This window comes from Cyprinodon tularosa, unplaced genomic scaffold, assembly GCF_016077235.1.
Source record: "Cyprinodon tularosa strain WSP-4 unplaced genomic scaffold, ASM1607723v1 ctg41, whole genome shotgun sequence".
Lineage (NCBI taxonomy): Eukaryota > Metazoa > Chordata > Actinopteri > Cyprinodontiformes > Cyprinodontidae > Cyprinodon > Cyprinodon tularosa.
Window position 1 is genome coordinate 906,976 of NW_024039130.1, and position 27,885 is coordinate 934,860.

Here is a 27,885-nt window from a genome sequence, read left to right on the forward strand (position 1 = left end):
AATAGCCTTTTGAATCTTGGATCTTTCGATACAAGCATTGGAGTTATTTTTTTTCTTAAAGAGTGTTGTCATCATACTTTTTCATTTTTCTTCATAAACTCAGAACTTATGGTATTTACAAATAGAAACAAATATTTCAGAATATTACAGATACAGAGGTGAAGTAAAGTCATTTAAATAAAGCATATCACATAAACATAAAAAATAGCCTTTTGATATTCACTTCATCTGTAAAAAAAAAAAAAAAAAAAAAAAAAAAAAAAAAAAAGGTGACATGTAAGCTAGCAAGCGAAGCAAAAGAAAAAACAGACATTTGCCATATCTTCAATAAAATAGAGATACTTAATTTGCACTTATTCTCTTCTTGGCTTTTACTCCATATCTGTTGTGAGGAATTCATTATGTGGCCATCTCCCTGAAGTTTTTACTGCAAGTGCATTTAAGTCTTTTGACAAATGTAACAATCCCCAGTATCAGCCTTTGGCATCTGTTTTCGGTCTGGCTTTTCTCGGGTGCAGGACTAGTTTACGCCTCTGCTGGGCTTTCTACAGTAAAGCTTAAGACTCTGCTTAATGTCAACACACAAATATTCGAACAGATTGTTAAAGTTGTACTGCACTTGATCATCATGGCTAACATCATACAGTCAAGTTTAAATGTTTTTCTGTTCGTCTTATGTCTTGGGAGACACAAGAGAATACTGTATACCTTTAAGTTGATAAAAGCTTAAAACTCATGAGTGGAAACGATTTAAATGAACATTGAAACTTTGTGAACTTTCTCATATTTTTAAACATTAAATGGCCTTTTTCATGCAAAATCAGCTTTTAACCATTTCTAATTACGTTGCAATGCCATTCCTTTGTCAAAGCCATGCACAGTGATATTTTAGCCTGATTCATGCATGTCTGAGTGATTCCAATGAATTTTGCAATCTGAGCACAAGCCCCTTCTTGTCCTTTGAAATTCATCAGCCAACACTGTTCTTCATAGGAAAGTGTCAACCTGCCCTTTCCAGGAATACCCTTCTTTGAATGGGTTGTGGCTGGAACTATACAACTAGACAAAAAGAAGCGGCTTCATAGTGGAAGCAAGTGTTTCCTTCCATGTTAGAAGAGAAAAAAACTACATCTTAACAAATTAATAATCCGCAAACCTAAAGGCGTTAGTTTATCATATGTGTGCCAAACGCTGACTTTGAAAGTCTTTAAAAGGCATGCTATAGGACCTTTAACTAAGATTTTTAAAAGAGTCATGTGTGCAAAGATGGATTCCCCATGACAAGGGGTGTTAGTAAGGTTTGCAACACTCAGCTTCTGGATGGGGCTCCCTCAACCATTTCCCTGTGATCACTGTGGCAAGGACAGAGGTAGCCTTTCAGATGCATGCGCACTTTGCTGTGCAGTGAGGCATAGATGAAAGGGTTATAACATGCCGAACTCATAGCCACTAAATGACAGCTGACTTGCAGGACATTAATGTAGCGTTTTCCAATGAAAATGAATTCTGGGTCCAAGTCCAACAGAAGGTTCAGCACCTGAGTGATATAAAGCACATGAAGAAGTCAGATTTTGTTAGAAAAACCCGAAGGGTAAACAACCGTAAATATTTCATAAAATACAAAAAATGCCTTAGACCTTTCGTTGTGGAGCTGTGTTAGAAGCACATACCGTGTTCCCTCCAGTAAATAAATAATAAAATTTTCCTAGTGAGCCTAAGACCATAAAGAAAGTTTTGTAAGAAGTTCTTGCATGTTTTGTTCTCATTATGCATTTTTCTAATCAAAGTAGCCATTTGAAAATATATCCTCAGGTCCTAAGGAGATAGATTTGGTTAGCAACCATAAAGAGGTTAAAACTGTGTGGCCAGAGATATTTTTCTTTCTATAGTTGAGACTGGTGGTTACTGTAACTGCCAGAGGTGTCAAAAGTATTAGTTTATTACTCAAGTAGAAGCACAAATCCTACTGTTTTAAAACACTTTTGTAGAAGTTAGAGTATCAACTTAAGCTTTTTACTCAAGTAAAAGTGAAAAAATACCATTTTTAAAACTACTAAAAGTACAAAAGTAAAAGTAATGCAGGTTAAGGACAGATGCTTTACTGCATTGACCAATTAAAGGAACATTTTTCTACAATTCTGGATGATTACTTCCTTATAATTAAGTTATATAAGTGTTAAATTTAATTTTGCATCATCTGAGAAAAAACATTTATTTTGGTATGTGGTGCAACCACAAATAAATTAATTGTCTGGATGAAACAAATTATTGATAATTTTTATTGTTTTTAAATAAATAACGAAAAAACTAGATTAAATAAAACAAAACTAAAGAGTCTATTTTTAAAATTTAAGGAGTAGGAACTATAGATTATTGCAAGAAAAAAAAAATGTAAGGACTAAAAGCAAAAAGTTGTCAAAAAAATAATTTCGCCAATAAAGTATAGATAAAATTTATAAGGTAACAAAGTATTTGTATTTTGTTACTTGAAACCTCTGGTAACTGCCTTTGCAATTCCATAATTTCTACCAGAGTACTAACAATGCTTTTGTCTGTCTGATGTGCTCAAACCAGCCTGTTTGGAATGAAAAATCGTAACTGTCTTGCAATAATTATGGACAGCTGCTCTAAGGCTACGGCACAGACATGCTGCAGAGAGTCACTCAGTGTAGGGGCCAAGTGTGATGCCTCATGGGGGCAGTTTTGAAAGCCCCCCGACACTTTTAGTCAGCCCCAAACGATCTGGGAAACTGCCCAGCGCCTCCTAAGAGGGAAGCAGTGACCTCAAAATCCTAGGTTCAGCAACCACTACACTGTGTGACTTTATTCTCCCTTAGCGTGACAGAATCCTAATCTTTTAGTCTTCATGGCTCATTAAGAAAATAATTTTAGCTTTGCAGACTGCATTACTTTAAGATAGCCCTTTGGGATAAATGATACAGAAAATCTAATCTCACTAGCAATAGAAGTTTCATTTTAGGCCTCTTCCCTGCGGTTTCAGTTTATGTTATGCTGCTTGATAGAAACAGAAGCAGAATGCAAATTTGACTTTATAATCTTCTGAAATTCAACTTAGCCAGACAGAAGAAGGAGCAATTGATTGAAAAACTTATAATAATGAAGAGTAAAGACAGTTAAACAAAACATCACTTGTTTGTTTCCAGCATTTACCTGGAGAGGCAACCAGCACAAGGCAAATGCTAGCACTGAGGCAACCAGCAGAGAAAATGTCTTTTTTCTTCTTCGACTCCAGCGCTGTTGACTGCCGGATGGCTCACCCGGAACTGAATATCGCTTGAGGCTAACAGTGATGGCACAGTAAGAGATGCTGACGGACAGCAGCGGGATCATGTAAGAGGTTATGAGAATAAAGCAGGAGTATAGCAGCCGTAGATTGCCACTATCAGGCCAGAATTCCTCACACACCACCAAGTCAATCCCACTTGGACGAAGGTCCAGGTAGCGTGTGTAGAGAGATGGAGGTGCAGCCAGGGCCAGAGACAAAAGCCAGACACCTATAGTCACTGCCCCACAGCCCCAAACAGAAATTCTTTTCCGAACAGGGTGAGCTAGGATAAGAAAAATAAGACATAAAAAGCAATAGATGATTAAACCATTTTTAGTGCACTATATATAAACTGTAATGATCAAAAAGAACTTTTTATTTCTTAATTCAGATAAATTAGCCTAACACACACTTGGACTACATTTATTGGCACCCGAGGTAAAGATGTTTTAAATATGGTAAAGATGTGCAAAATGTCCTAAAAGGAATTCTTTCTTTTATTCTAGTGTCATAATTTTGTACTGAAGTTTAAAAGAATTTATATTAAAAATATAAGAAACAACAACAAACACTGATCAATTTAAAATATATATATATTTTTTGCATTTACCTGCTTTTTTAATCAACCTGTAATTTGTAGTCTATCATTTTCTAAGTTGACATGAAGTAGATACCAGGAGTTTAGCAATTGATCATTACAGTGGTTAAGCTCACATACTTGCCAGTATGAACCAGTACGAATAGTTAGGGGGGGGGGGGTTTACTGGAGCTAAAAAATCTCACAACATTCACTGTTAGGTAACTGCAGTACATAGTTGCATTGTGGCTGCATGACAACAATTAAACAGTGCTTAATCCCTGTGATCGCTTTTGGACAGCATCTTCTACCCCATGCAAAGCATCTCCTCCAGGGGCAGACTGCTTCATCCATGATTTTTGAAGGAGAGATTCAATAGGTCTTTCCTTCCAGCTGCTGTCAGACTCTTCAACAAAGCCTTTGCAGCTGTACACTTACACACATAGAGTAACAAATGCAAACTTGCAACATATGATAGTTGTCAACAGTTGGTTGCATGTGTTTGGGATTGTGGATTTACATGAGAATTATTTGGATATACATTTGTATTTTTTTTTATATATATCTTTTGCAATCATATTTTTGGATAGTTGTGTTTCTGTCTACACCCTTGACTTTACACAGTCCACTGTTTGTCATGAAAATCAAAATTATCAACTTATGGGGGTAAAGATTTATCTTATCTGGTCTCGTCTTGCCTGGTCTTAAGATGCTAACTGGTTGGAATACACCTTACTTTAAAATATTGTCCAGGATCAAATAAAAAAAGGCATTTATTTCTTTTTCTCGTGGTGCAATAAAAAGTTTTTATTTTAAGACTTAACATACTTTTACTAGGGTGCAAACAAACGTCTACTTTTAAGGCCCTGTCACACCTTGACGATTTAAACAGCAAATGCCTGACTCAAGAAAAATATGGCAAAAACACTGGCATACGTTGGATAAGTTATGGGTACGTTTTGTATAAGTTATGAGCACACTGAAGTTTGCTGAAGCATGATAAAACATGTCGACATACGGCAAGTACATTGAAAAAATTTGAGCATGCTAAAAATTTCCCGACATATACCAGCGTATGCTCAATAGTGGGCCATAAGTATAGGTTATCTGATCATTAACAGATAAGTGTAGGTTACTCATAAGTTGTGGTGTCCAGCTTATCCAAAACCTTGGAGTAACATGTGCATAACCCATGCGTAATTTATCAAGACCTTATCTCCAACAAATGTCAACATATGTGACCTGTGAACGTTTTTCCTAGGTGCAGCTACCGTATAACGACGTATTAGCAGCAAATTTTTATGGAAGGGGGGTCAATAGGAGAAAATCATCAGAGCCCCTCCAGACCTCATCCCCATCATGGTGAATGAGAAGGTGAGTGTGATGGATCCTCCCTGCGTTCACGGCCACAACCAACAAAATTCCTAGCAGATATGACGCTGAATCTGCTGCATCACTGCCCTCCTCAGGATACTGGCTTGTGAATCATTTTATGGGCCATTATGCTGCTGTGCGTTATACATAAGTTAGTCTCTCGTTGGACAACCGCTCTGAAATCATTATGAATACACTATGTATACTCCCAAAATGGAAAAAATGCATAGATATTTCAGTGTATGCCAGCGTTTTAGGAGATTTACACAGCGTATGCAGAATCTCCTAAAACGCTGGCATACGCTGTCTAAATCGGCAAAGTGTGACAGGGCGCTTAGCAGTTAATCTCATATTTTGTTGTTGAATTAGATCTGTTGGTTTTTATTTTATTGTTGGTTTTATTGTTTATGAGAATGTATTGCTTTGTAAAATATTAAGTTTGGAGTAATAATGTTTAGTGAGTATATAAAATGGATGACTATTTAAAAAAAGATTATTTACCTACAACAATGTAGCGATCAACAGCAATAGCAGTAAGTGAAAGCACAGAGGCAAACACTGTGGCACACTGAAGCAGGGGCACCAAGTGGCAAAGAGGTTGGCCAAAAACCCAGCCATGGCTGTCGAAGGCATAAGATACAGTCAGTGGGACACAACTTAAACACATCAGTAGGTCACCGGCCGCTAAATTACCGATGAAGAAGTTGGTGGCATTGTGGAGTTTCTTGTCTGCCATAATGCAGGCCAGTAAAAATGAGTTTCCAACTCCTGCAACAACCACAATCAGGCAGTACAGAGGCATAAATAGAGGTTTGAATCGTTGAAGAAGCTCCATGCCAACAAACATGTCCAGTGGGTCACTGTGATTGAGTCCTTGGCCTTTGTTGATATCCGCTCCCCCCGTTGAATGTGTGGAGTTACCGACACCAAAATCCTTATCCATAAAGATGTCCATGTCTAGGCAGATAAACCTAAAAAGAAAGAAACAATGAATTATGAAGCACCTAAATGTGAAGTCAGCAGATTTGTGATTTGATTTCACATCAGGGCTTTTGAGAAAACAAAAAGTTTAACCAATTTAGTGCAGATGTACATACAATAATATAAAAAATAAATACTAATTTTGGCTACATATAATGTTTTGAGGTAGGTTTATAAGTAGGATACAAGCTGGGAGCATTTAGTTTGCCTTTTATAGTCAAATTCCTGATCACAGGAATATATATATATATATATATATATATATATATATATATATACACATATATATACATATATATATACATATATATACACATATATATACATATATATATACATATATATACATATATATATATACACACATATACATATATATATATATATATATATATATATATACATATATATATATATATATACATATATATATATATATATACATATATATATATATATACATATATATATATATACATATATATATATATATATATATATATATATATATATATATATATATATATATATATATATATATATATATCAAAATGTATGACCCAAAAAGGCAGCTTGACATGCAATATAGAGTGTACCGGGACCCCTGGGAAAGAAGTGGATGAATGCATTACAGCGCCTTTTATGGGAAATGCTATAATATAGTTTGAGACCAGAAAACAGCTGCAATTTTCAACCCTATTAGGTAAAGTGATTTCCACTGACTAATCTTTACATCGTAATTTATCTGGTTCATTTGTTAAAGCTTCAAATATCACTTCTGCTCTTTAATAGCACATAGACAATCAAATTAGCTTTCTTCATTATCTTGTCCAAGGATCTCTCTAAGGCATCTACTTCTTATTGCAAGGAGCCTTGTGTACAGGGACTTAATAAACATAAGTTTTATAATTTGTGTTTATTGGACATCAATGACCAGTTGTGCTGTGCGACTCAACTTCTTCTGTCCCTCTAAAGACAATCGTATGATAGAAAAACTATGGAGTAGTGAGTCCCTAATCCTTAGCATTGATCTTATACATACATGCATGTATGAATACATATATAAATACATACATAAAAGCATGCATGCATGCATACATATATACATGCCTGCATGTCCTAAACCTACCCATTACCGACAAAGTGAGGACAAGCAAAATGTACTCACTTTGGTGGTGAAATCTAAAAAGTGGTCCTCATTCTGATGCACAAACAATAATAAAAACACCTATTGGCTTACGGAAAGGTAGAAGGACAATTTCCAAAGGATGAGTTCACTCAATTGTTCAACAAGGAACAATTTGCTTTTAGTGGCCATGGGAACAGCTCACTGACGCATATCTACCTGGGTCAAATGACTCAGCAAGCAAATAGCATTAGCATTGCCTTGGCTCTGATTAGCATGCTGTGGGAAAACCAGACCCAGGTTGACCCGGTAAACTATGTGATAGCATTAAGCACAACATACGGATGTCAATACTCCCTGCCAGTCGCTTCTGATGTACAGTAACAAGCTGAAACAACTCTGTTTGCATTCAATAACGATGGCGTAGCGGTGATGAGAGGCATTCAGACGAACAAAAGAGCGAAATAAAGCCAACTTACTACACCCTAACTGCTTTACATGTTGCCATTACACTGACTTAGTCTTAAGGGCCAAGGTGTGATTGAGTAGCAGGATTGTTAGATTTGGTTAGACTTAGACAACTTTTATTGTCATTTTTTATACACAGCGTGTTTAAAGAATGAAACTTCTTTTTGTACAGCTCTCATGAGATTTCCAATTCTTGGAGTGAAGCAGTGATCAAATGTAAACATTGTTGGAGTAAAAAATGCATCGATATGGTCAGTTTGATACAGAGTCTCTGACATGGTTTATAGTTTTTTTTTTCAATATTTGTATTTTATATTTTCTATTTTGCATACCCAAATTGGAAAAGCAAATAACTTAGGAACTGTAAGTCAAAATTACATGTGTGATACATTATTTGGCACATTTGGAAATTTTAAGAGACGCTGGCGACTCCAAGAGTTCAAGCCCCACGAATCTGGAACTGTTGTAACTAGAGGTCTGAAATTTTCTGCATTTGTGGTTGACATGATGCAGAACACATGTAATACAATGAGACATGCCTTTTACTCAAGCATGTCTTTATAACTGTTGTTCAAAAAATACCTATCATTTTCGAGAGTTCGAGAATTACGCGACTGTGAAGGTTGCGGACCACTGCTGTAGATTCTCTCGGCTCTGCAACCCTTCTGGAGTAAGAGTCATTTGTCGATTTTTTTAGTTTTTAAAGCCACAATGTGTAATAACTATAGAAATTATTTATTATCATCTACGAACTGAAAGTTTCAACCTTTATGTTTAGCGTTGCCCTAGTAATTGCTATTTGTAACTACATAGGAGCAGGTCGCTCATTTATGGAGGCAGGTTAGGGTAGCACAAAGCTGACAAACCGGTGACTGTAGAGATTGCCAGAGATTACACTCAAATGTGACTGTGACAAGTTAGGCCTATATCGAATCTATAGATGTGTTGCAGTTGACGTCACAGATGTTTGAATATAGCTGCTCTGGTCCCCTGTGTTTCAAAGAGGTCATCCGTATGGTGTGCCATCAGGTTTGACATGAAAATAGTGACCCAAATATATCTTTTTACGAGTTACTAAAAGAGAACAAACCTCAAAAAGGGCATACTGGACGTTGACTGCAAGTAGCTGTCTGTGAAGTGTACCTGTGCATCAGGTGAGTTTCAACACAAGTCGGGAGAGCTAGCCTGAGTTGTTGCAAAGTGGATTTAATCTGTTGTACAATTTAAATTATATATATATATATATATATATATATATATATATATATATATATATATATATATATATATATATATAAATTAATTAAAAATAACTACATTTCTGTCAACATTTCATACCAACTGGCACTATTCCAGGGTCTATGGTACGACAAGTACGTTGCAATATATTTATGTGATAAATTATAAATTATATATATCCTTTATAATAAAGGAACAAAGAAACAAGTTAGATGTTTCACAAGTTGATATATATAATGTATTTATTGTATGCAAATATATACATTTTATATAAATTGATATAGAAAATTGGTATGATCATGTCAGAAAAGTAAGCCATGCAAGTGGATTCTGTATAAAACTGAGAAGGTTAACAGGAACATGTTTTCTCATTGTTATATGCACATTCATATACAACTCAAACACACCAGTTCACGAGTTATTAGTGCACCATGTCATGTAAATTAGTCTCAGTAACTGAACATCAATTAATTTATAATTGATTATTATTAAGACCCTAAGAAGGTAGGGGAGATAGGGAAGGCTGTTATAAATATGAGGTGCAAATGTCCTCCTGTCCCCAGAGCTATCTGCACTTTTCTGATTGCTGCTGCAAACAGTTGTTAGATATATAGTGCATACTAGTGGAAAATATAATGAAAATATAATGTTAAAAGTTGTAATAAATTCTGAAATTATATGGTCTTAGATCAAATATCAGCTTATGCTATTCTTTATGTAAATCAGAGCAATATTAGTCCTGATCCTGCAGTGTCAATGAATTTGCAATCAGCTGGCTTTTTAATTAATCTAACTGTATGATTTGATTTAATCGTTTCTGTAAAGTGCCTTGAGATGATTTGTATTATTATTGGGACTATATAAATAAAGTGAATTGAATTGCAGTAATTATGCCAAGAGAAACATCATCTCTTTCAAGTCATCAAAATCAATTTAGAGCTTCTTAATTAGTGGAGGCATGCATGAAAATCTTAATCAAATAACCTTTTTTCTAAAGCAATATGGGAGGAGATTTAGGAGTATTGAAGGGATAATTATATTACTACTCTATAACAGTTTTAATCTAATATTAATAAACTTGGATTTAAAATGTACTTTTCCCCCCCATATTTATCTAAATTTGATATATATATTTTTTTCTGATAGCAGTATATGTGCCTTGGTACTATTGTGGCTCTGTATTTGATGACATTTTTCTCTACGCCTTTTAAAGTCAATTATTATGGGGCACAGAGCTGAGGTTGCTGATCCCCATCTTCTTGTGGCCTTTAGGTTTTGGCAGTTAATGAAATAACAAACAGCTGTGGTGGCTTCAGAGCAAATATCATCTGTATTTAGAATGTTTTTTTCACATTGCTTAGAAGCCTTTTCATTTATGTCAAGCTGCTCCATGTATTCAAAACAAAACTATGACTTATACCCATGTTTTCAATGTAATGTGCTATTAAAACTTAGATGCATTCTTTATATTAAATCTAGATGTTTAAAGTAAATGTGCTCAGGTATGAAAAAAAAATAATGGAAATCAAGTCATTGCAGTGAGGCAGTTAGATAAGTAACATTTCTTTCACTTTCAGTGATACAAAATCATACATTTAATGTGTATTTGGTCCCTAATGAATATAATTCCCAGCTTAAAAAGCTTACTTGACCTCTGATATCAGCGGGGAAAATTCTTAATCCTCTGAATACAATCAGTCATTGAAAAGATTATACATGAACCAGATTGGTTTGCACCATAAGATCATTAAAAACATTATGTTTTAGCAGTTTAGCACCTCCCTAACAATGACTGGTTGATTTAATGTCTTCTAATCAGTCTTCCATGCTCAACACAGTACTCAAAGTGCCCAATGACATCCTTAAAAATGCAGACTGCAGAAGGATCACTATGCTGGTATTATTGAACCTTAGTGGAGCGTTCAACCCTGTTGAGCACCTAATTTTCTTTACAGACCACAAAAATCACATGTGGCATTTCCAGAGGGTCCATATCAGAACCCCTACTATTTAGTTTCTACATGCTCCCCCTAACACAGATGTTGAACTACGCATCTCTGAAAATCAATTGCCACAACACAGATTATTAACACAGTATAGTTAATATAACTATACACAAAACACACAGCTATACATTACAAGTCACTGGGTTAACCTGTTTAAATGCAGAAAAGAAAACATGGATGTGCCATAACTTTTTTCAGCTAAACCAAAACAAAACTGAAGTAATAGTTTTTGGATCAAATGAAGAGTCCTCAAAAGTTTGCACATGATTGCCGCGGTTAATACCACTACTGTAGGAACCACTCTCTAGCTTGAAATCTTGGTTTAGTGATGGAGTCAGACCTGAAGGTTCAGGGGCACACAGAAATGTTGTCAAATCATTCTTCTATCACGTGGAACATCTCAGAGAATAGACTTTAAACAAATCCTGTCCAGTCTATAAATAATTGAATGGGTTTGCTCAAAATACAGTACATCGCAGTATATCAACGACCCCAGACCTTTCAGGTCCTCTGGCTCAAATCTACTCTGCATACGCAGAACCAGGACCGAACATGGAGAAAGAATTTCAAGTTCATATGCTCCACTAATCTGGACCAAACTTGCAGAAAATTGTAAAATTGCTAAAACACTATATTTCTTTAAAATGATTTGTTCCGAGTGGCCTTTGACTGTGCAAGTCTAAATATTTTAGTCTAAGTTAGAAGTCCAACTTATTTTATTATCAATCATTTTATTCTTCTTTAATTATCTGGCTATCTGAATGTTCCTGTATGTTTTCCTCACAATTCCTATTGTCCCACAATGGTGAAATCTACTATATTCTACACTATTCTGTTTTATTATGTACAGCTCTTTGGATTCCCTTGCTACTGAAAAAGCTGTATAAATAAAGTAACCTTGCAGGAGGGAGAAACTATTTAAATGTGGATCAAATCTGTATGGGACTAGGGATACAGTGCCTGTCCAAACTATCTATACCTCTTTTTAATTTTGTTACAAACCAAAAATGTCAGGCTCCAAAACATTATGTTCAAATAACAAACACGAAAACCCCCACTAATATCCTGAACTAGAAAATCAATTTTCCAAATATGAGACTCAACTGCAGCCTCAATTTTAATGTATTTTTTCAGTACTTCCTAAAGGGAAGCGCAAACTGACATGCAAAAATATCTGTGGCCATTGTTGCCACAAAGAAGGAATCGGTGCTATGCTAGAGGATGGAAGATTCTGTACACATGTAAACATATTAAGATCATGAGATAATAACAATAGTAGAATAATATTAATACAGAAAAATAATCAATGCAGGTCAGAACAAATTAATGCAGCAGGATGGCATAAAATAAAAAAAAATATTGAAATAAAATATAGTGAAATACTAATAGAAATCAAATAGAATGTTAAAAGAGCATGCAAAAGACTTGGGGGAGAAAGTGGGCATGTCTATTATTTAAAATTGGATTTAATAAAACATAACTGTGCACATAGTATAGTAATTTCTTTTCTGTTTTCTTTAAATTATTATTGGTTGACCTTGTATGTTAGATAAATTTCTGCTGAGAGGAGCTTGAGGAGATAAATCTCCCATTTAGCATCTCTTATCTGCTGTAGATCTATCTCACTATGACTCCTTTTTTGACTCGAGATTGGGGGGCGGGGCCATGGTGTTAATCACCAGACAAAGACAACCTCCTACTTTTTTAAGTCAATTTCTATCTTATTAGGCTTTCAACCTCATCTGTCATAGCCTCATCATCCTTTTCGTCCACTCTCAAACTTCCTGTAGAGCATTCCAAAAATGTTATAAAAGATAAAATAACAAACCACTGGACTTTGTTTTCCAATTGTTAAGACGTTTCGTTTCCCATTTCAATTACTAAGGGGTGAACCTGTTCTTCTGGTTCAATTTGCATGTTTTCTAAGCCATAAATCTGTTCTCCAAAGCTCTGTTGGATACTCTATAAAACATGGAACTCAACACTAATTCAAACATTTGGAATTGAAAAAGCTTCCTGGATAGGAAGCAAAACATCTTCAACTTTGGAAAACAAAGTCCAGGGGTTTGTTTTTCAACTTTTTTGGAATGGTGTTGTGATTCTATAGTTAAATTCTATTCCCAGCCCGCTGGGAATTTATGTTTCTGATACTTTAAGATGTTTATTGTCCTCCCCTGTAGGGGTGGTAAAATATCTTATTTAATCAGATATTATTTCAGCTGTTATATACTGTTTATGACACACAGTCCTACTAACTGTGTGTTAGAACAATAAATGAAAGAGTGATTCGAGCACTAATCATGGTCAAACAGTTATTTCTGCACATACATGGAATAAATTCACCACAACTTCTGTTCAAAATATAAGATTTTATTAACAAAAATCATTCAGCTCCACGTCAAACGTATTTCAGTTTAACACTCTCAACTAAGACTAGTAAAACTCAACTAAACTAAACTAACTACTATGTACAAAGAGGAAGGGGAAAACGGTTGAAAAACATATTACAGTTTAAGATGGATTCTGTGTTTGAAACCAAAGTTTATCTGGAAGAATTTGGGATATGATCAAATTAGCTTTTCACTAATTTTAAAGAAATTGGAATGTTTTCAGACCAATTCACAATGCAAATCCATGCGGTGAATAAAACATTATTTGGCCAAATAATGTTCCATTGAATGATTTGCTTAATCAAGAACCAATAACCTTTAGCTAAATGATTCTTTACCCTCTTTGAAATAGCTAGCAGCGAATAGACATCAGGCTTCCACTAAATGACTCTTGGTCATACTTGGCAATGGAAATGTAATGAGCATTTGAGGAACACGTGAACACTAATGTTACATCAGTGTTTAAATCCTTAGTGAATAAAGCTTGTCTAAGCTTTAGCAACAGCTCAACACATATTCCTGTAGCATAGCGTAGCATGCAGTCCATTCTTTAGCATCAATTAGCGTTGTCTTTACTGAGCAGTAAACACACGATATGATTAGCATCATCAAAAGACACATTGCTTGTTCTGTCCCTAATCATGCCAGACCTGCAAACCTTTTTCCATGTCCGTTTGGAAAGCTTGAGTTTCATCCAGTTTTGCAGCTCTGCAGTTAGGGACTCATTGTCTCAGTCTCACAGCAGGGGTCCTCTCAGTCTCACACCAGGGCATGCTCCTCATCCAGTTTGGCTCTGTAAGTTCTGAAACTCAAGAGAAATGTGTTGCAAAGGTTCTGTTTGCAGCAGTTAGGTTCTGAAGAGTTCTGACTCATCCTTGATGGTTCTGGGGATCTGGTTTCCCTGGGGCCTGCATCTCCACTGTGGGCCACAGTGGGCCCCAGCTTTGAGAGCAGGAGCAGAAGCAGGCTGGATCAGACGAGGGAGAAAAAGTGAAGAGGCCAAAAAGAGAAGAGGAAGAATCCTGTGTGCTCTGTGGTTTTGTTCTGTTCTCACAGGGAGGGGGGTAGGTTTTCACACCTCTGTGACTTCCATGTGACTGCTTGTGGCTGCTTTGGCTGAAAAAGGGGGGCTGCAGAAGTCCCCCAGCTGTTATTCACCAAAGCTGCGTTTTCTTCTCTGGTCATCCTATCAGGATGAAATATGGACACTGCTTCCCAATGTCCAAAAAGTATGATCATGGCAAATGGCATAACATATCCCCCTTTTGATCTGGAAATAAAAGATGCAGTTCTTTGTTTTCAGATCAACAAATAAGTCCATAAAGCCATGATATCTGGAGCGGTGATGAGTCAGGTTCCTGTTGGCAGGAAGAAAGTTCATTTAGGGTTTGTATCTTCTCCAGTGTTTGTCCCTGGAGGATTTGTTGCAGGTCTGGCAGAAGCTGACCCTATCTTATCATAAAACAGTTCATTTTCTCCAGAGGTTTTGCGTCTGGTTGAAGCAGGTCTGGCAGGAAAGTCTGACCCTGATACACAAATCTATACATTCCAAACAAAATTTCCTAACACCTTCATGATGCTGTTGTTCAACCTTCATCATTTCTCAAGTTGTGAAACAAAAGAAAGAAAGGATAAAACAGGTTAAAGTATGTTAGAAATTATCAGCAACTATCATACTCTTGGATATGATAAGTTTTACCATTAGCTTGGAATTGTGGTACCTTGTGATTGGTCAGAGAAGCCAGTAGCTCTGTAAGAACTGTTTTGCAGATCTGTTCTAGGTTTTCTTTTGTGGTTGTTTCTGTAACTTGTTGATGTCCCCCTTTACCAGTGTAAACCTTTGGTTTTGCATTGTGATATGAAGGCTTATGACCTTCATCTTGGTGAACCACTGGGGAACTGAATCTGTGTCTGTTTCTGGTCCTGTTCTTTGTTTGAAGGTTAAAGACTCTAAGCTTGCTTTGGAATCTATCTGATTTGAGACGTATTTCCCAAACAAGCTGAGCATATCTGCGAGTTTCCTGCATAGAAAGGTTTTCTATCCTGCAATGCATTGCTACATCATATCGTACACTTTTATGTAGATTTTGGATGAACAATGCTTTAAATGTGTGATCTTCTTCGTCAATATCTGGAGAACTGCAGCCCTCAAAATAAACCTGTCTCAAGCGAAAGTAATATTCTCTGGGTGTTTCATGTTCTCCTTGGAGAACTAAAGATGCCTCAAGCGTTGCTAACGCCGGATCTCTGTAACCAGAATATTCTTCTCTTAAGGTTTGACAAAGAGCTGAATAACTTTCTCTGATTTTTGGAGGAAGAGATTTTATGAAAACATGGACGCTTCTAGCTGTTGTTTTCCAAATCAGCTTCAATTTCTCACGAGAAGAAGGAAATGGCAAGTCTTTTAGACAGTGCTCAACTTCTTGCAGATAATCAGCTATATTGGAGTGTTGATTTTCTGGGTCAAAAATATCAATGTCTTTGGCCAAGGATTCAATTTGTTGAATTCTATGGTCACTCGGTGGACCTGGCCCGTCAGGAAGCTGGTTCTGCTCATTAAGTGGTGGGGGGTTTTCAGCTAACCTTTGATGACACAAGGGAGACTGGTTCTCCTCAGAGTTTTTCAAGGTGTGAACTTTGGCACTTGATGCTCGGTCAGCAGAGTGTGAGACAGAGATTGGTTTGCATGGCTGTCCTTTGCAAAATTTTAAACTGCTTGAGTTTACCAAGTGATCTACTTGTTTCTCTCTGTCTGCGACACTACTTTGACTTTGAACATCTTCAGATCTATTTAGTGTTAACTCAGAGTTTAGAGACTTTGTATCTGCTTCAGGAACTGTTCTCCTTTTGACTGGGGTGACCTCCTGCTGATTCAAAGTCTGCTTGCTTTGTTTATTGCATAGCTCCTCCAAGAGGGGGGTCACTGTTTGTTCTGAGGCATGGTCAGTCTGGCCACATGGGTCTTTGATCTTGTCAGCTCCTGACAATAAAATGTTTGCAGCACTTACTCTGTGGCAGATCATCTGATATTTGGCTTCTAACTCAGAGTACTGTTTAGCTTTTATTTGGGATTTAAGCTGATAAAGAAGCGTGAGCTCACAGAGTACATCTGTTATCAGAAAGTTTCCATTTGGGTTTTGAATTAAGTTAATTAATTCTTGAATCTTTTCTTCACATAGGCTGAGGTTAAAATTGTTTAGGTTATCCTGCTTTTCTGGAGATAAGTGGATAAGCTTTGCAACAATTTGTTTCTGTTTCTCTATGCCTATGGATTCAATGGTGCGCCCAGAATTGAGGATGCTTGGATCCATTTTCAGCTGATGGCACAAAAACACAAGTTATGAAGAAATTTCAAAAGAACACAATCCAGTCAGTACCCACTATACTTGTATTTTTACATATACATATTGTAAGGACTTATTTTTATGTGTGTAGAAATGGGTCACGGGTTATCTTTAAACCTGTGATATCAAAGAAACACTTTTCTTTCAGTGTTAGAAATGCTACACCTTGTTTAGGATTTACCAGCTATTTTAGCGCATGCTTCACCTGTCTTTGAGGATTTATAAGCAGTTTGGCGCAAAGCTTACCTTTTAAGGACTTACAAGCAATTTTGCTTATGCTTCACCCTTTTCTGTGATATCAAAGAAACACTTTTCTTTCAGTGTTAAAAATGCTATACCTTGTTTTAGGATTTATTAGCTATTTTAGCGCATGCTTTACCTGTCTTGGAGGATTTATAAGCAGTTTGGCGCAAAGCTTACCTTTTTAAGGATTTACTAGCAAATTAGCTTATGATTCACCTTTCTTTAAGGGATTTTAAGCAATTTAATTTGAATCCACCCCCTTTCGGTTGGGTAGGATCACAGATTAACTTACGTTAAATCTGGCAACAAATCTTGTTCTACACAATATAAAATAAGTGTTTAGGAGTCTTATCAGACTAATAGACTAAGGGATTTAGGTTAAATTCCGAGGCATCTAACCTATTTTGGACTGGAGGTGACTTTGAAATAGCATAACTTGGGAGTTTTCATTTTTGGGATGTGGTTATAGAAACCACAAATGGCAGCATCTAGTTATAGATGTGCATAAATTTTGGTCGAACGATAAGATTAACTTGGGTGTTAAATCTTTTAGTTTTAGTTGGACCAAAGTGATCAGATTGATTTGAATCATCTGAGTTTTGCTTTGAAGTAAGGTTGGTTATCACTAGCTGAAGAGATATTTTGGAGTTATTAGATTTAGTTACATTTTCTATATTTTGATTCTCCAAGAATGTCAAAGGTTATATTTTCTTCTCATATAAGCTAAGACATTTAGTATTGGATTCTTAAGTTGTGAGTTTAAGATTTCATTATTGAGTGGTGAGAGCTGATGTTAATGCTTTCTCACGGTTTTCAATAATGGCTCTAAGTTTATTCTCATATATGTGCAGAATGACCGTTATATTCGATGACCACCAAACTGAGACACCAATTAAATGTTACATTCAATGAGTCCAGCAGCATGGGACGCTAAATAAATGTTACAATTAATGGGCCCAGCAATCAGGGACGCCATATTTATGTTGTGATTCTATAGTTAAATTCTATTCCCAGCCCGCTGGGAATTTATGTTTCTGATACTTTAAGATGTTTATTGTCCTCCCCTGTAGGGGTGGTAAAATATCTTATTTAATCAGATATTATTTCAGCTGTTATATACTGTTTATGACACACAGTCCTACTAACTGTGTGTTAGAACAATAAATGAAAGAGTGATTCGAGCACTAATCATGGTCAAACAGTTATTTCTGCACATACATGGAATAAATTCACCACAACTTCTGTTCAAAATATAAGATTTTATTAACAAAAATCATTCAGCTCCACGTCAAACGTATTTCAGTTTAACACTCTCAACTAAGACTAGTAAAACTCAACTAAACTAAACTAACTACTATGTACAAAGAGGAAGGGGAAAACGGTTGAAAAACATATTACAGTTTAAGATGGATTCTGTGTTTGAAACCAAAGTTTATCTGGAAGAATTTGGGATATGATCAAATTAGCTTTTCACTAATTTTAAAGAAATTGGAATGTTTTCAGACCAATTCACAATGCAAATCCATGCGGTGAATAAAACATTATTTGGCCAAATAATGTTCCATTGAATGATTTGCTTAATCAAGAACCAATAACCTTTAGCTAAATGATTCTTTACCCTCTTTGAAATAGCTAGCAGCGAATAGACATCAGGCTTCCACTAAATGACTCTTGGTCATACTTGGCAATGGAAATGTAATGAGCATTTGAGGAACACGTGAACACTAATGTTACATCAGTGTTTAAATCCTTAGTGAATAAAGCTTGTCTAAGCTTTAGCAACAGCTCAACACATATTCCTGTAGCATAGCGTAGCATGCAGTCCATTCTTTAGCATCAATTAGCGTTGTCTTTACTGAGCAGTAAGCACACGATATGATTAGCATCATCAAAAGACACATTGCTTGTTCTGTCCCTAATCATGCCAGACCTGCAAACCTTTTTCCATGTCCGTTTGGAAAGCTTGAGTTTCATCCAGTTTTGCAGCTCTGCAGTTAGGGACTCATTGTCTCAGTCTCACAGCAGGGGTCCTCTCAGTCTCACACCAGGGCATGCTCCTCATCCAGTTTGGCTCTGTAAGTTCTGAAACTCAAGAGAAATGTGTTGCAAAGGTTCTGTTTGCAGCAGTTAGGTTCTGAAGAGTTCTGACTCATCATTGATGGTTCTGGGGATCTGGTTTCCCTGGGGCCTGCATCTCCACTGTGGGCCACAGTGGGCCCCAGCTTTGAGAGCAGGAGCAGAAGCAGGCTGGATCAGACGAGGGAGAAAAAGTGAAGAGGCCAAAAAGAGAAGAGGAAGAATCCTGTGTGCTCTGTGGTTTTGTTCTGTTCTCACAGGGAGGGGGGTAGGTTTTCACACCTCTGTGACTTCCATGTGACTGCTTGTGGCTGCTTTGGCTGAAAAAGGGGGGCTGCAGAAGTCCCCCAGCTGTTATTCACCAAAGCTGCGTTTTCTTCTCTGGTCATCCTATCAGGATGAAATATGGACACTGCTTCCCAATGTCCAAAAAGTATGATCATGGCAAATGGCATAACATATCCCCCTTTTGATCTGGAAATAAAAGATGCAGTTCTTTGTTTTCAGATCAACAAATAAGTCCATAAAGCCATGATATCTGGAGCGGTGATGAGTCAGGTTCCTGTTGGCAGGAAGAAAGTTCATTTAGGGTTTGTATCTTCTCCAGTGTTTGTCCCTGGAGGATTTGTTGCAGGTCTGGCAGAAGCTGACCCTATCTTATCATAAAACAGTTCATTTTCTCCAGAGGTTTTGCGTCTGGTTGAAGCAGGTCTGGCAGGAAAGTCTGACCCTGATACACAAATCTATACATTCCAAACAAAATTTCCTAACACCTTCATGATGCTGTTGTTCAACCTTCATCATTTCTCAAGTTGTGAAACAAAAGAAAGAAAGGATAAAACAGGTTAAAGTATGTTAGAAATTATCAGCAACTATCATACTCTTGGATATGATAAGTTTTACCATTAGCTTGGAATTGTGGTACCTTGTGATTGGTCAGAGAAGCCAGTAGCTCTGTAAGAACTGTTTTGCAGATCTGTTCTAGGTTTTCTTTTGTGGTTGTTTCTGTAACTTGTTGATGTCCCCCTTTACCAGTGTAAACCTTTGGTTTTGCATTGTGATATGAAGGCTTATGACCTTCATCTTGGTGAACCACTGGGGAACTGAATCTGTGTCTGTTTCTGGTCCTGTTCTTTGTTTGAAGGTTAAAGACTCTAAGCTTGCTTTGGAATCTATCTGATTTGAGACGTATTTCCCAAACAAGCTGAGCATATCTGCGAGTTTCCTGCATAGAAAGGTTTTCTATCCTGCAATGCATTGCTACATCATATCGTACACTTTTATGTAGATTTTGGATGAACAATGCTTTAAATGTGTGATCTTCTTCGTCAATATCTGGAGAACTGCAGCCCTCAAAATAAACCTGTCTCAAGCGAAAGTAATATTCTCTGGGTGTTTCATGTTCTCCTTGGAGAACTAAAGATGCCTCAAGCGTTGCTAACGCCGGATCTCTGTAACCAGAATATTCTTCTCTTAAGGTTTGACAAAGAGCTGAATAACTTTCTCTGATTTTTGGAGGAAGAGATTTTATGAAAACATGGACGCTTCTAGCTGTTGTTTTCCAAATCAGCTTCAATTTCTCACGAGAAGAAGGAAATGGCAAGTCTTTTAGACAGTGCTCAACTTCTTGCAGATAATCAGCTATATTGGAGTGTTGATTTTCTGGGTCAAAAATATCAATGTCTTTGGCCAAGGATTCAATTTGTTGAATTCTATGGTCACTCGGTGGACCTGGCCCGTCAGGAAGCTGGTTCTGCTCATTAAGTGGTGGGGGGTTTTCAGCTAACCTTTGATGACACAAGGGAGACTGGTTCTCCTCAGAGTTTTTCAAGGTGTGAACTTTGGCACTTGATGCTCGGTCAGCAGAGTGTGAGACAGAGATTGGTTTGCATGGCTGTCCTTTGCAAAATTTTAAACTGCTTGAGTTTACCAAGTGATCTACTTGTTTCTCTCTGTCTGCGACACTACTTTGACTTTGAACATCTTCAGATCTATTTAGTGTTAACTCAGAGTTTAGAGACTTTGTATCTGCTTCAGGAACTGTTCTCCTTTTGACTGGGGTGACCTCCTGCTGATTCAAAGTCTGCTTGCTTTGTTTATTGCATAGCTCCTCCAAGAGGGGGGTCACTGTTTGTTCTGAGGCATGGTCAGTCTGGCCACATGGGTCTTTGATCTTGTCAGCTCCTGACAATAAAATGTTTGCAGCACTTACTCTGTGGCAGATCATCTGATATTTGGCTTCTAACTCAGAGTACTGTTTAGCTTTTATTTGGGATTTAAGCTGATAAAGAAGCGTGAGCTCACAGAGTACATCTGTTATCAGAAAGTTTCCATTTGGGTTTTGAATTAAGTTAATTAATTCTTGAATCTTTTCTTCACATAGGCTGAGGTTAAAATTGTTTAGGTTATCCTGCTTTTCTGGAGATAAGTGGATAAGCTTTGCAACAATTTGTTTCTGTTTCTCTATGCCTATGGATTCAATGGTGCGCCCAGAATTGAGGATGCTTGGATCCATTTTCAGCTGATGGCACAAAAACACAAGTTATGAAGAAATTTCAAAAGAACACAATCCAGTCAGTACCCACTATACTTGTATTTTTACATATACATATTGTAAGGACTTATTTTTATGTGTGTAGAAATGGGTCACGGGTTATCTTTAAACCTGTGATATCAAAGAAACACTTTTCTTTCAGTGTTAGAAATGCTACACCTTGTTTAGGATTTACCAGCTATTTTAGCGCATGCTTCACCTGTCTTTGAGGATTTATAAGCAGTTTGGCGCAAAGCTTACCTTTTAAGGACTTACAAGCAATTTTGCTTATGCTTCACCCTTTTCTGTGATATCAAAGAAACACTTTTCTTTCAGTGTTAAAAATGCTATACCTTGTTTTAGGATTTATTAGCTATTTTAGCGCATGCTTTACCTGTCTTGGAGGATTTATAAGCAGTTTGGCGCAAAGCTTACCTTTTTAAGGATTTACTAGCAAATTAGCTTATGATTCACCTTTCTTTAAGGGATTTTAAGCAATTTAATTTGAATCCACCCCCTTTCGGTTGGGTAGGATCACAGATTAACTTACGTTAAATCTGGCAACAAATCTTGTTCTACACAATATAAAATAAGTGTTTAGGAGTCTTATCAGACTAATAGACTAAGGGATTTAGGTTAAATTCCGAGGCATCTAACCTATTTTGGACTGGAGGTGACTTTGAAATAGCATAACTTGGGAGTTTTCATTTTTGGGATGTGGTTATAGAAACCACAAATGGCAGCATCTAGTTATAGATGTGCATAAATTTTGGTCGAACGATAAGATTAACTTGGGTGTTAAATCTTTTAGTTTTAGTTGGACCAAAGTGATCAGATTGATTTGAATCATCTGAGTTTTGCTTTGAAGTAAGGTTGGTTATCACTAGCTGAAGAGATATTTTGGAGTTATTAGATTTAGTTACATTTTCTATATTTTGATTCTCCAAGAATGTCAAAGGTTATATTTTCTTCTCATATAAGCTAAGACATTTAGTATTGGATTCTTAAGTTGTGAGTTTAAGATTTCATTATTGAGTGGTGAGAGCTGATGTTAATGCTTTCTCACGGTTTTCAATAATGGCTCTAAGTTTATTCTCATATATGTGCAGAATGACCGTTATATTCGATGACCACCAAACTGAGACACCAATTAAATGTTACATTCAATGAGTCCAGCAGCATGGGACGCTAAATAAATGTTACAATTAATGGGCCCAGCAATCAGGGACGCCATATTTATGTTGTGATTCTATAGTTAAATTCTATTCCCAGCCCGCTGGGAATTTATGTTTCTGATACTTTAAGATGTTTATTGTCCTCCCCTGTAGGGGTGGTAAAATATCTTATTTAATCAGATATTATTTCAGCTGTTATATACTGTTTATGACACACAGTCCTACTAACTGTGTGTTAGAACAATAAATGAAAGAGTGATTCGAGCACTAATCATGGTCAAACAGTTATTTCTGCACATACATGGAATAAATTCACCACAACTTCTGTTCAAAATATAAGATTTTATTAACAAAAATCATTCAGCTCCACGTCAAACGTATTTCAGTTTAACACTCTCAACTAAGACTAGTAAAACTCAACTAAACTAAACTAACTACTATGTACAAAGAGGAAGGGGAAAACGGTTGAAAAACATATTACAGTTTAAGATGGATTCTGTGTTTGAAACCAAAGTTTATCTGGAAGAATTTGGGATATGATCAAATTAGCTTTTCACTAATTTTAAAGAAATTGGAATGTTTTCAGACCAATTCACAATGCAAATCCATGCGGTGAATAAAACATTATTTGGCCAAATAATGTTCCATTGAATGATTTGCTTAATCAAGAACCAATAACCTTTAGCTAAATGATTCTTTACCCTCTTTGAAATAGCTAGCAGCGAATAGACATCAGGCTTCCACTAAATGACTCTTGGTCATACTTGGCAATGGAAATGTAATGAGCATTTGAGGAACACGTGAACACTAATGTTACATCAGTGTTTAAATCCTTAGTGAATAAAGCTTGTCTAAGCTTTAGCAACAGCTCAACACATATTCCTGTAGCATAGCGTAGCATGCAGTCCATTCTTTAGCATCAATTAGCGTTGTCTTTACTGAGCAGTAAGCACACGATATGATTAGCATCATCAAAAGACACATTGCTTGTTCTGTCCCTAATCATGCCAGACCTGCAAACCTTTTTCCATGTCCGTTTGGAAAGCTTGAGTTTCATCCAGTTTTGCAGCTCTGCAGTTAGGGACTCATTGTCTCAGTCTCACAGCAGGGGTCCTCTCAGTCTCACACCAGGGCATGCTCCTCATCCAGTTTGGCTCTGTAAGTTCTGAAACTCAAGAGAAATGTGTTGCAAAGGTTCTGTTTGCAGCAGTTAGGTTCTGAAGAGTTCTGACTCATCATTGATGGTTCTGGGGATCTGGTTTCCCTGGGGCCTGCATCTCCACTGTGGGCCACAGTGGGCCCCAGCTTTGAGAGCAGGAGCAGAAGCAGGCTGGATCAGACGAGGGAGAAAAAGTGAAGAGGCCAAAAAGAGAAGAGGAAGAATCCTGTGTGCTCTGTGGTTTTGTTCTGTTCTCACAGGGAGGGGGGTAGGTTTTCACACCTCTGTGACTTCCATGTGACTGCTTGTGGCTGCTTTGGCTGAAAAAGGGGGGCTGCAGAAGTCCCCCAGCTGTTATTCACCAAAGCTGCGTTTTCTTCTCTGGTCATCCTATCAGGATGAAATATGGACACTGCTTCCCAAAGTCCAAAAAGTATGATCATGGCAAATGGCATAACAATGGCTATGACCTCGGTGACTGAGAATCTTCACCAGCATATTCCTGTAGAGCACACAATCTTCAAATTTTAATGAGTGGAACCAAACTTGCTTCCACGTCTTAACATGCAACAAGCATTTTTTTGTAATCTTTTAAGATCCGGCTTTAAGTCTTCCCTCTATAAAACACAATTATTCACTAATGTCAATACATATCACTTAAAATCAAAGTAACATGCATTGAGTTGTCTGAAAAGTATCATAAAATTGATTAAGGGGTTGGAATACTTTTGTAAGGGATACCGTTATGTGGTACATGAATGTTGCAGGGGACAGGCTGGCATTTTATTTCTGGCTGGTGTATTAAATTGGAAAATAAAATATCCCTGTGTGGTCCTTTGGTTTGTGGATTGAATATTTAAGTATCCATATTATGTAACCACTTCCAGCTTAACTGTTTTCTAAGGAAACTGGGAACAAAGTCTTTCAGTCTTACACTTGCAGTGTCCAAGCCAACCAGGATGCTGCTTTAATGTAGGAACAACAAAGTGATGGCCTCCTTCTGTGTTTTAAATTAGAGAACATTTAGAGAAGCACAACATGTTTTTCCAAGTTGTTTTTCTTTAGTAACATTCAGAAACAATGTATAAATATTTATTAGTCATAAATGTAGTTTCTTACATGTGAGTGTGACTCTTGAAAGCAGCCAATTCTTTCCAGATCGGATTGTTCTGGTACAAGTTCAGCTGTTGAGAGCATCTCTGCAACACAATACTTGACTGAATAATTCTTAAGTAACACATCAAAGCTCACACAACTGTTATTGACATTGTGCAACTTTGCTTTTACCAGTACAATTGTTATATATAAAAATGGTTTAGATGCACAAAACCGACTTTGCAGATGGTACTGCATATTTCAGTTAAAATAAAGTTATCCTCTTTGCACACATCTGTGGGTTTGCTTTCATAATGGTTGTGTATTTGTGTGTAACTGCATAAGATTTGAAATTTGTATAGGCTTTCTGATGCAACGGATGATGTAAGATGCATTTTTGTTTTTAATCAAAAACTTGTTAGTAACAACTGCTTTTTCAAGAGCTCACTGGGACTGGTGGAGGACTGAAGTGGGTTTTCGATTGTCAATTTGTTTGTTATTCACAACAGGAGTATTTGCTCTGATCCCATCTGGTCTTTCAACATCTACCTTATCTGACAGCTGAGAAGGAACCCACCCTTGCTTAGTAACGCTGTTGCCATGGCCTTTGTGGAAATCATCCAGACCCCACAGCTAATTTGCGAGCCGTGATGTGACTTGAGCACTCTCAAAATGCAAAACAGGAAGATATTTCCTGTAGATCATCTCTCATCCTGTTTATCCCCTCTTATTTTCTCATAATACTTCACTCTCACTTTTTTTAACTCCCTGTGACTCCACGGACATTTCCTTGCTTTAAGGACTTTGACTGAATTTTAAATGTCTGTCAACCTGAGAATACCGAGGCATTCAAATGGAACTGGAGGCACAAGGCAGATTGAAGTGAAATACAAATGAGAGCAATTGAATGTTGTCTATATAATGAATCTAAGATTCAACTTGACAGTCTCTCTGATATTCTCAACTGAGAAGGTCATATTTAAGGTGCATGATCTCCACCTAAAATAGGACCAATTTTTATCTCAACATTTCTGTTCTTAGCCACATGAAAGGAACTTCCATCGTGCACACTGCTCTCTAAAACTGTTGGGTTGCCTGATTTTTTGTCCTCGTCCAATATCCTCTTCCCCTTGTGTCTTGCTACGAGGTTTTGTCTTGTTCTAATTAAAATCCTTCAATTCATCAAGCCTCTTCTTCAACCGCCTGTGCTGTTTTTCCTACTCTAACCCCTCAACATTTTGACACCAATTTAAATTAGACGTAGACAATGTGTTAAACAAATAAATTCTCACTTGTTCAAGAGAGCTGGGCAAATTTAAGCTTTTGTATAAATGTTATCTTTACCTGCTAACCATTTTATTACTGGAGGTAAGACATAACCTTACATTGAATGTTTGTTTGCTTTGGTTAAGAACTAACACATTTCACATAATGTGCAAAAAAAAAAAAAAAAAAAAAAAAAAAAAAAACATAGGGCTTTATCATATCTTTTCTCTTGAGAATTGCATACATGGAGAATTGATCACTGCATTGTTTAGTTATATTCCAAATTTACTAAAAGTATTAGCTCAGAGTGCATACTTGCTTTTCATGCTTAAACAACTAAACAATTTTTCTTTTCTCCAAAGTGAAAACATTTGTGACTGTAGTGCCTATATGAATGCAACACAAGAGACATTCTATGTTATTTTTCTATAAAAATATAGCTGGACTTATACAGCAATTGCAGCTTTGTTCTCCTGTGCATATTTTTTTTAAACAATCAAATAACCATGGACATTGATTGTTTCAGGATAACTAAATAAGTGTTGAAACCTTTTTAAAAGTATACTTAAGTAGCTATCATTGTATGTATTTTCTAGATATCTGACTGGTAAACCGACAAAGAACAAGTGAACAGATTTTTCCACACATGTTGGCAAAAGTCCATTGCCTGTGTAATGATCCATTGAAATGTTACCAAAAAAATCAGGCATTGATATAACATTCAAACATAACAAATACTAAAAATCAGCATTCATATTAAATTTGGCCAAATAACAGGGCTTTTATAGTTGCTTAAGATATTAGTTTTTTTCTTTTTGGCTCACTTTGTACTGATGAGAACATTTGACTATGACTTTTCCAAAATAGACAATCATTATTTTATGATAGTATTCCTAACTTATTAATTTAAGATGAATTATTTTATATGATAACCACTTAAATAATTATTTGTATCAAAATGCATAAAGGTCCCTTTATGCAGTATGTCATTAAATGATCTTACCTTGGCAAAATAGACGGATTTCCTTTCGAGCCCCTTCACTTTATCAAAATCCTTCTGAAAATCTTATTTTTTTATAGTTTAGTCCTTCCTTCCTCCATGTGGCGAGTCTATGAAGAAGATGGTGTTTTTCACTTAGCAGTGAGTGAGACTGACAGGGGGAAGGGGAGAGAGAAGAGACCAACATTACCTCTCTCTCTTCAAATCCTTACAAAATGTGCACCCTCCCACATGTGTTCCTTTATTGTGTCTGCTTTTTCACTCATTGCATATGCAAACATGCATACACACACAAAAAAAGGACCAACAGCTGGCTATTATTTGACCTCCTCTGAAAATAAAACAAGAAAACACCTGTTTTTTTTTTCCTGCTGCATTTGAAAGGCTTGATTGCCTTGCAGAGATATACCCTACCTGTGGAGGAGTGAGAGGGGGGTAGAAAAGTGAGCAGCCATGTGAAAAATGAACAGAATTGCACTGTATGTTCTCAGGTACACAATTAATCATATAAAAACTCATATATGAGAGTCTGATTTGTGTCAAGAAA

At 36.6% G+C, this 27,885-nt stretch overlaps 1 protein-coding gene across 1 annotated transcript; it reads right to left on the bottom strand.

Moving 5' to 3' along the window:
* Positions 1-275: 275 nt before the first annotated feature.
* si:dkey-202l22.3 (7 transmembrane receptor domain-containing protein) lies at positions 276-27,484 on the bottom strand. The gene is made up of 4 exons (XM_038298603.1): positions 27,342-27,484; positions 5,739-6,208; positions 3,172-3,569; positions 276-1,537 (listed from the first exon to the last, which is right to left on the bottom strand). The coding sequence occupies exons 2-4, from the start codon at positions 6,190-6,192 to the stop codon at positions 1,310-1,312; spliced, it is 1,080 nt and encodes a 359-aa protein (XP_038154531.1). The 5' UTR covers positions 6,193-6,208; positions 27,342-27,484; the 3' UTR covers positions 276-1,309.
* Positions 27,485-27,885: the final 401 nt, after the last annotated feature.

Bases quoted from the DNA above. Each gene is read 5' to 3' on its own strand.
- si:dkey-202l22.3 (XM_038298603.1), bottom strand. From the start codon at position 6,192: ATGGACATCTTTATGGATAAGGATTTTGGTGTCGGTAACTCCACACAT. The intron at 3,570-5,738 runs GTAAATAATCTT...TTCTTATCCTAG, and splicing joins TGATCGCTACATTGTTGTAG to CTCACCCTGTTCGGAAAAGA. The intron at 1,538-3,171 runs GTAAATGCTGGA...TATATCACTCAG, and splicing joins TGTGCTGGTTGCCTCTCCAG to GTGCTGAACCTTCTGTTGGA.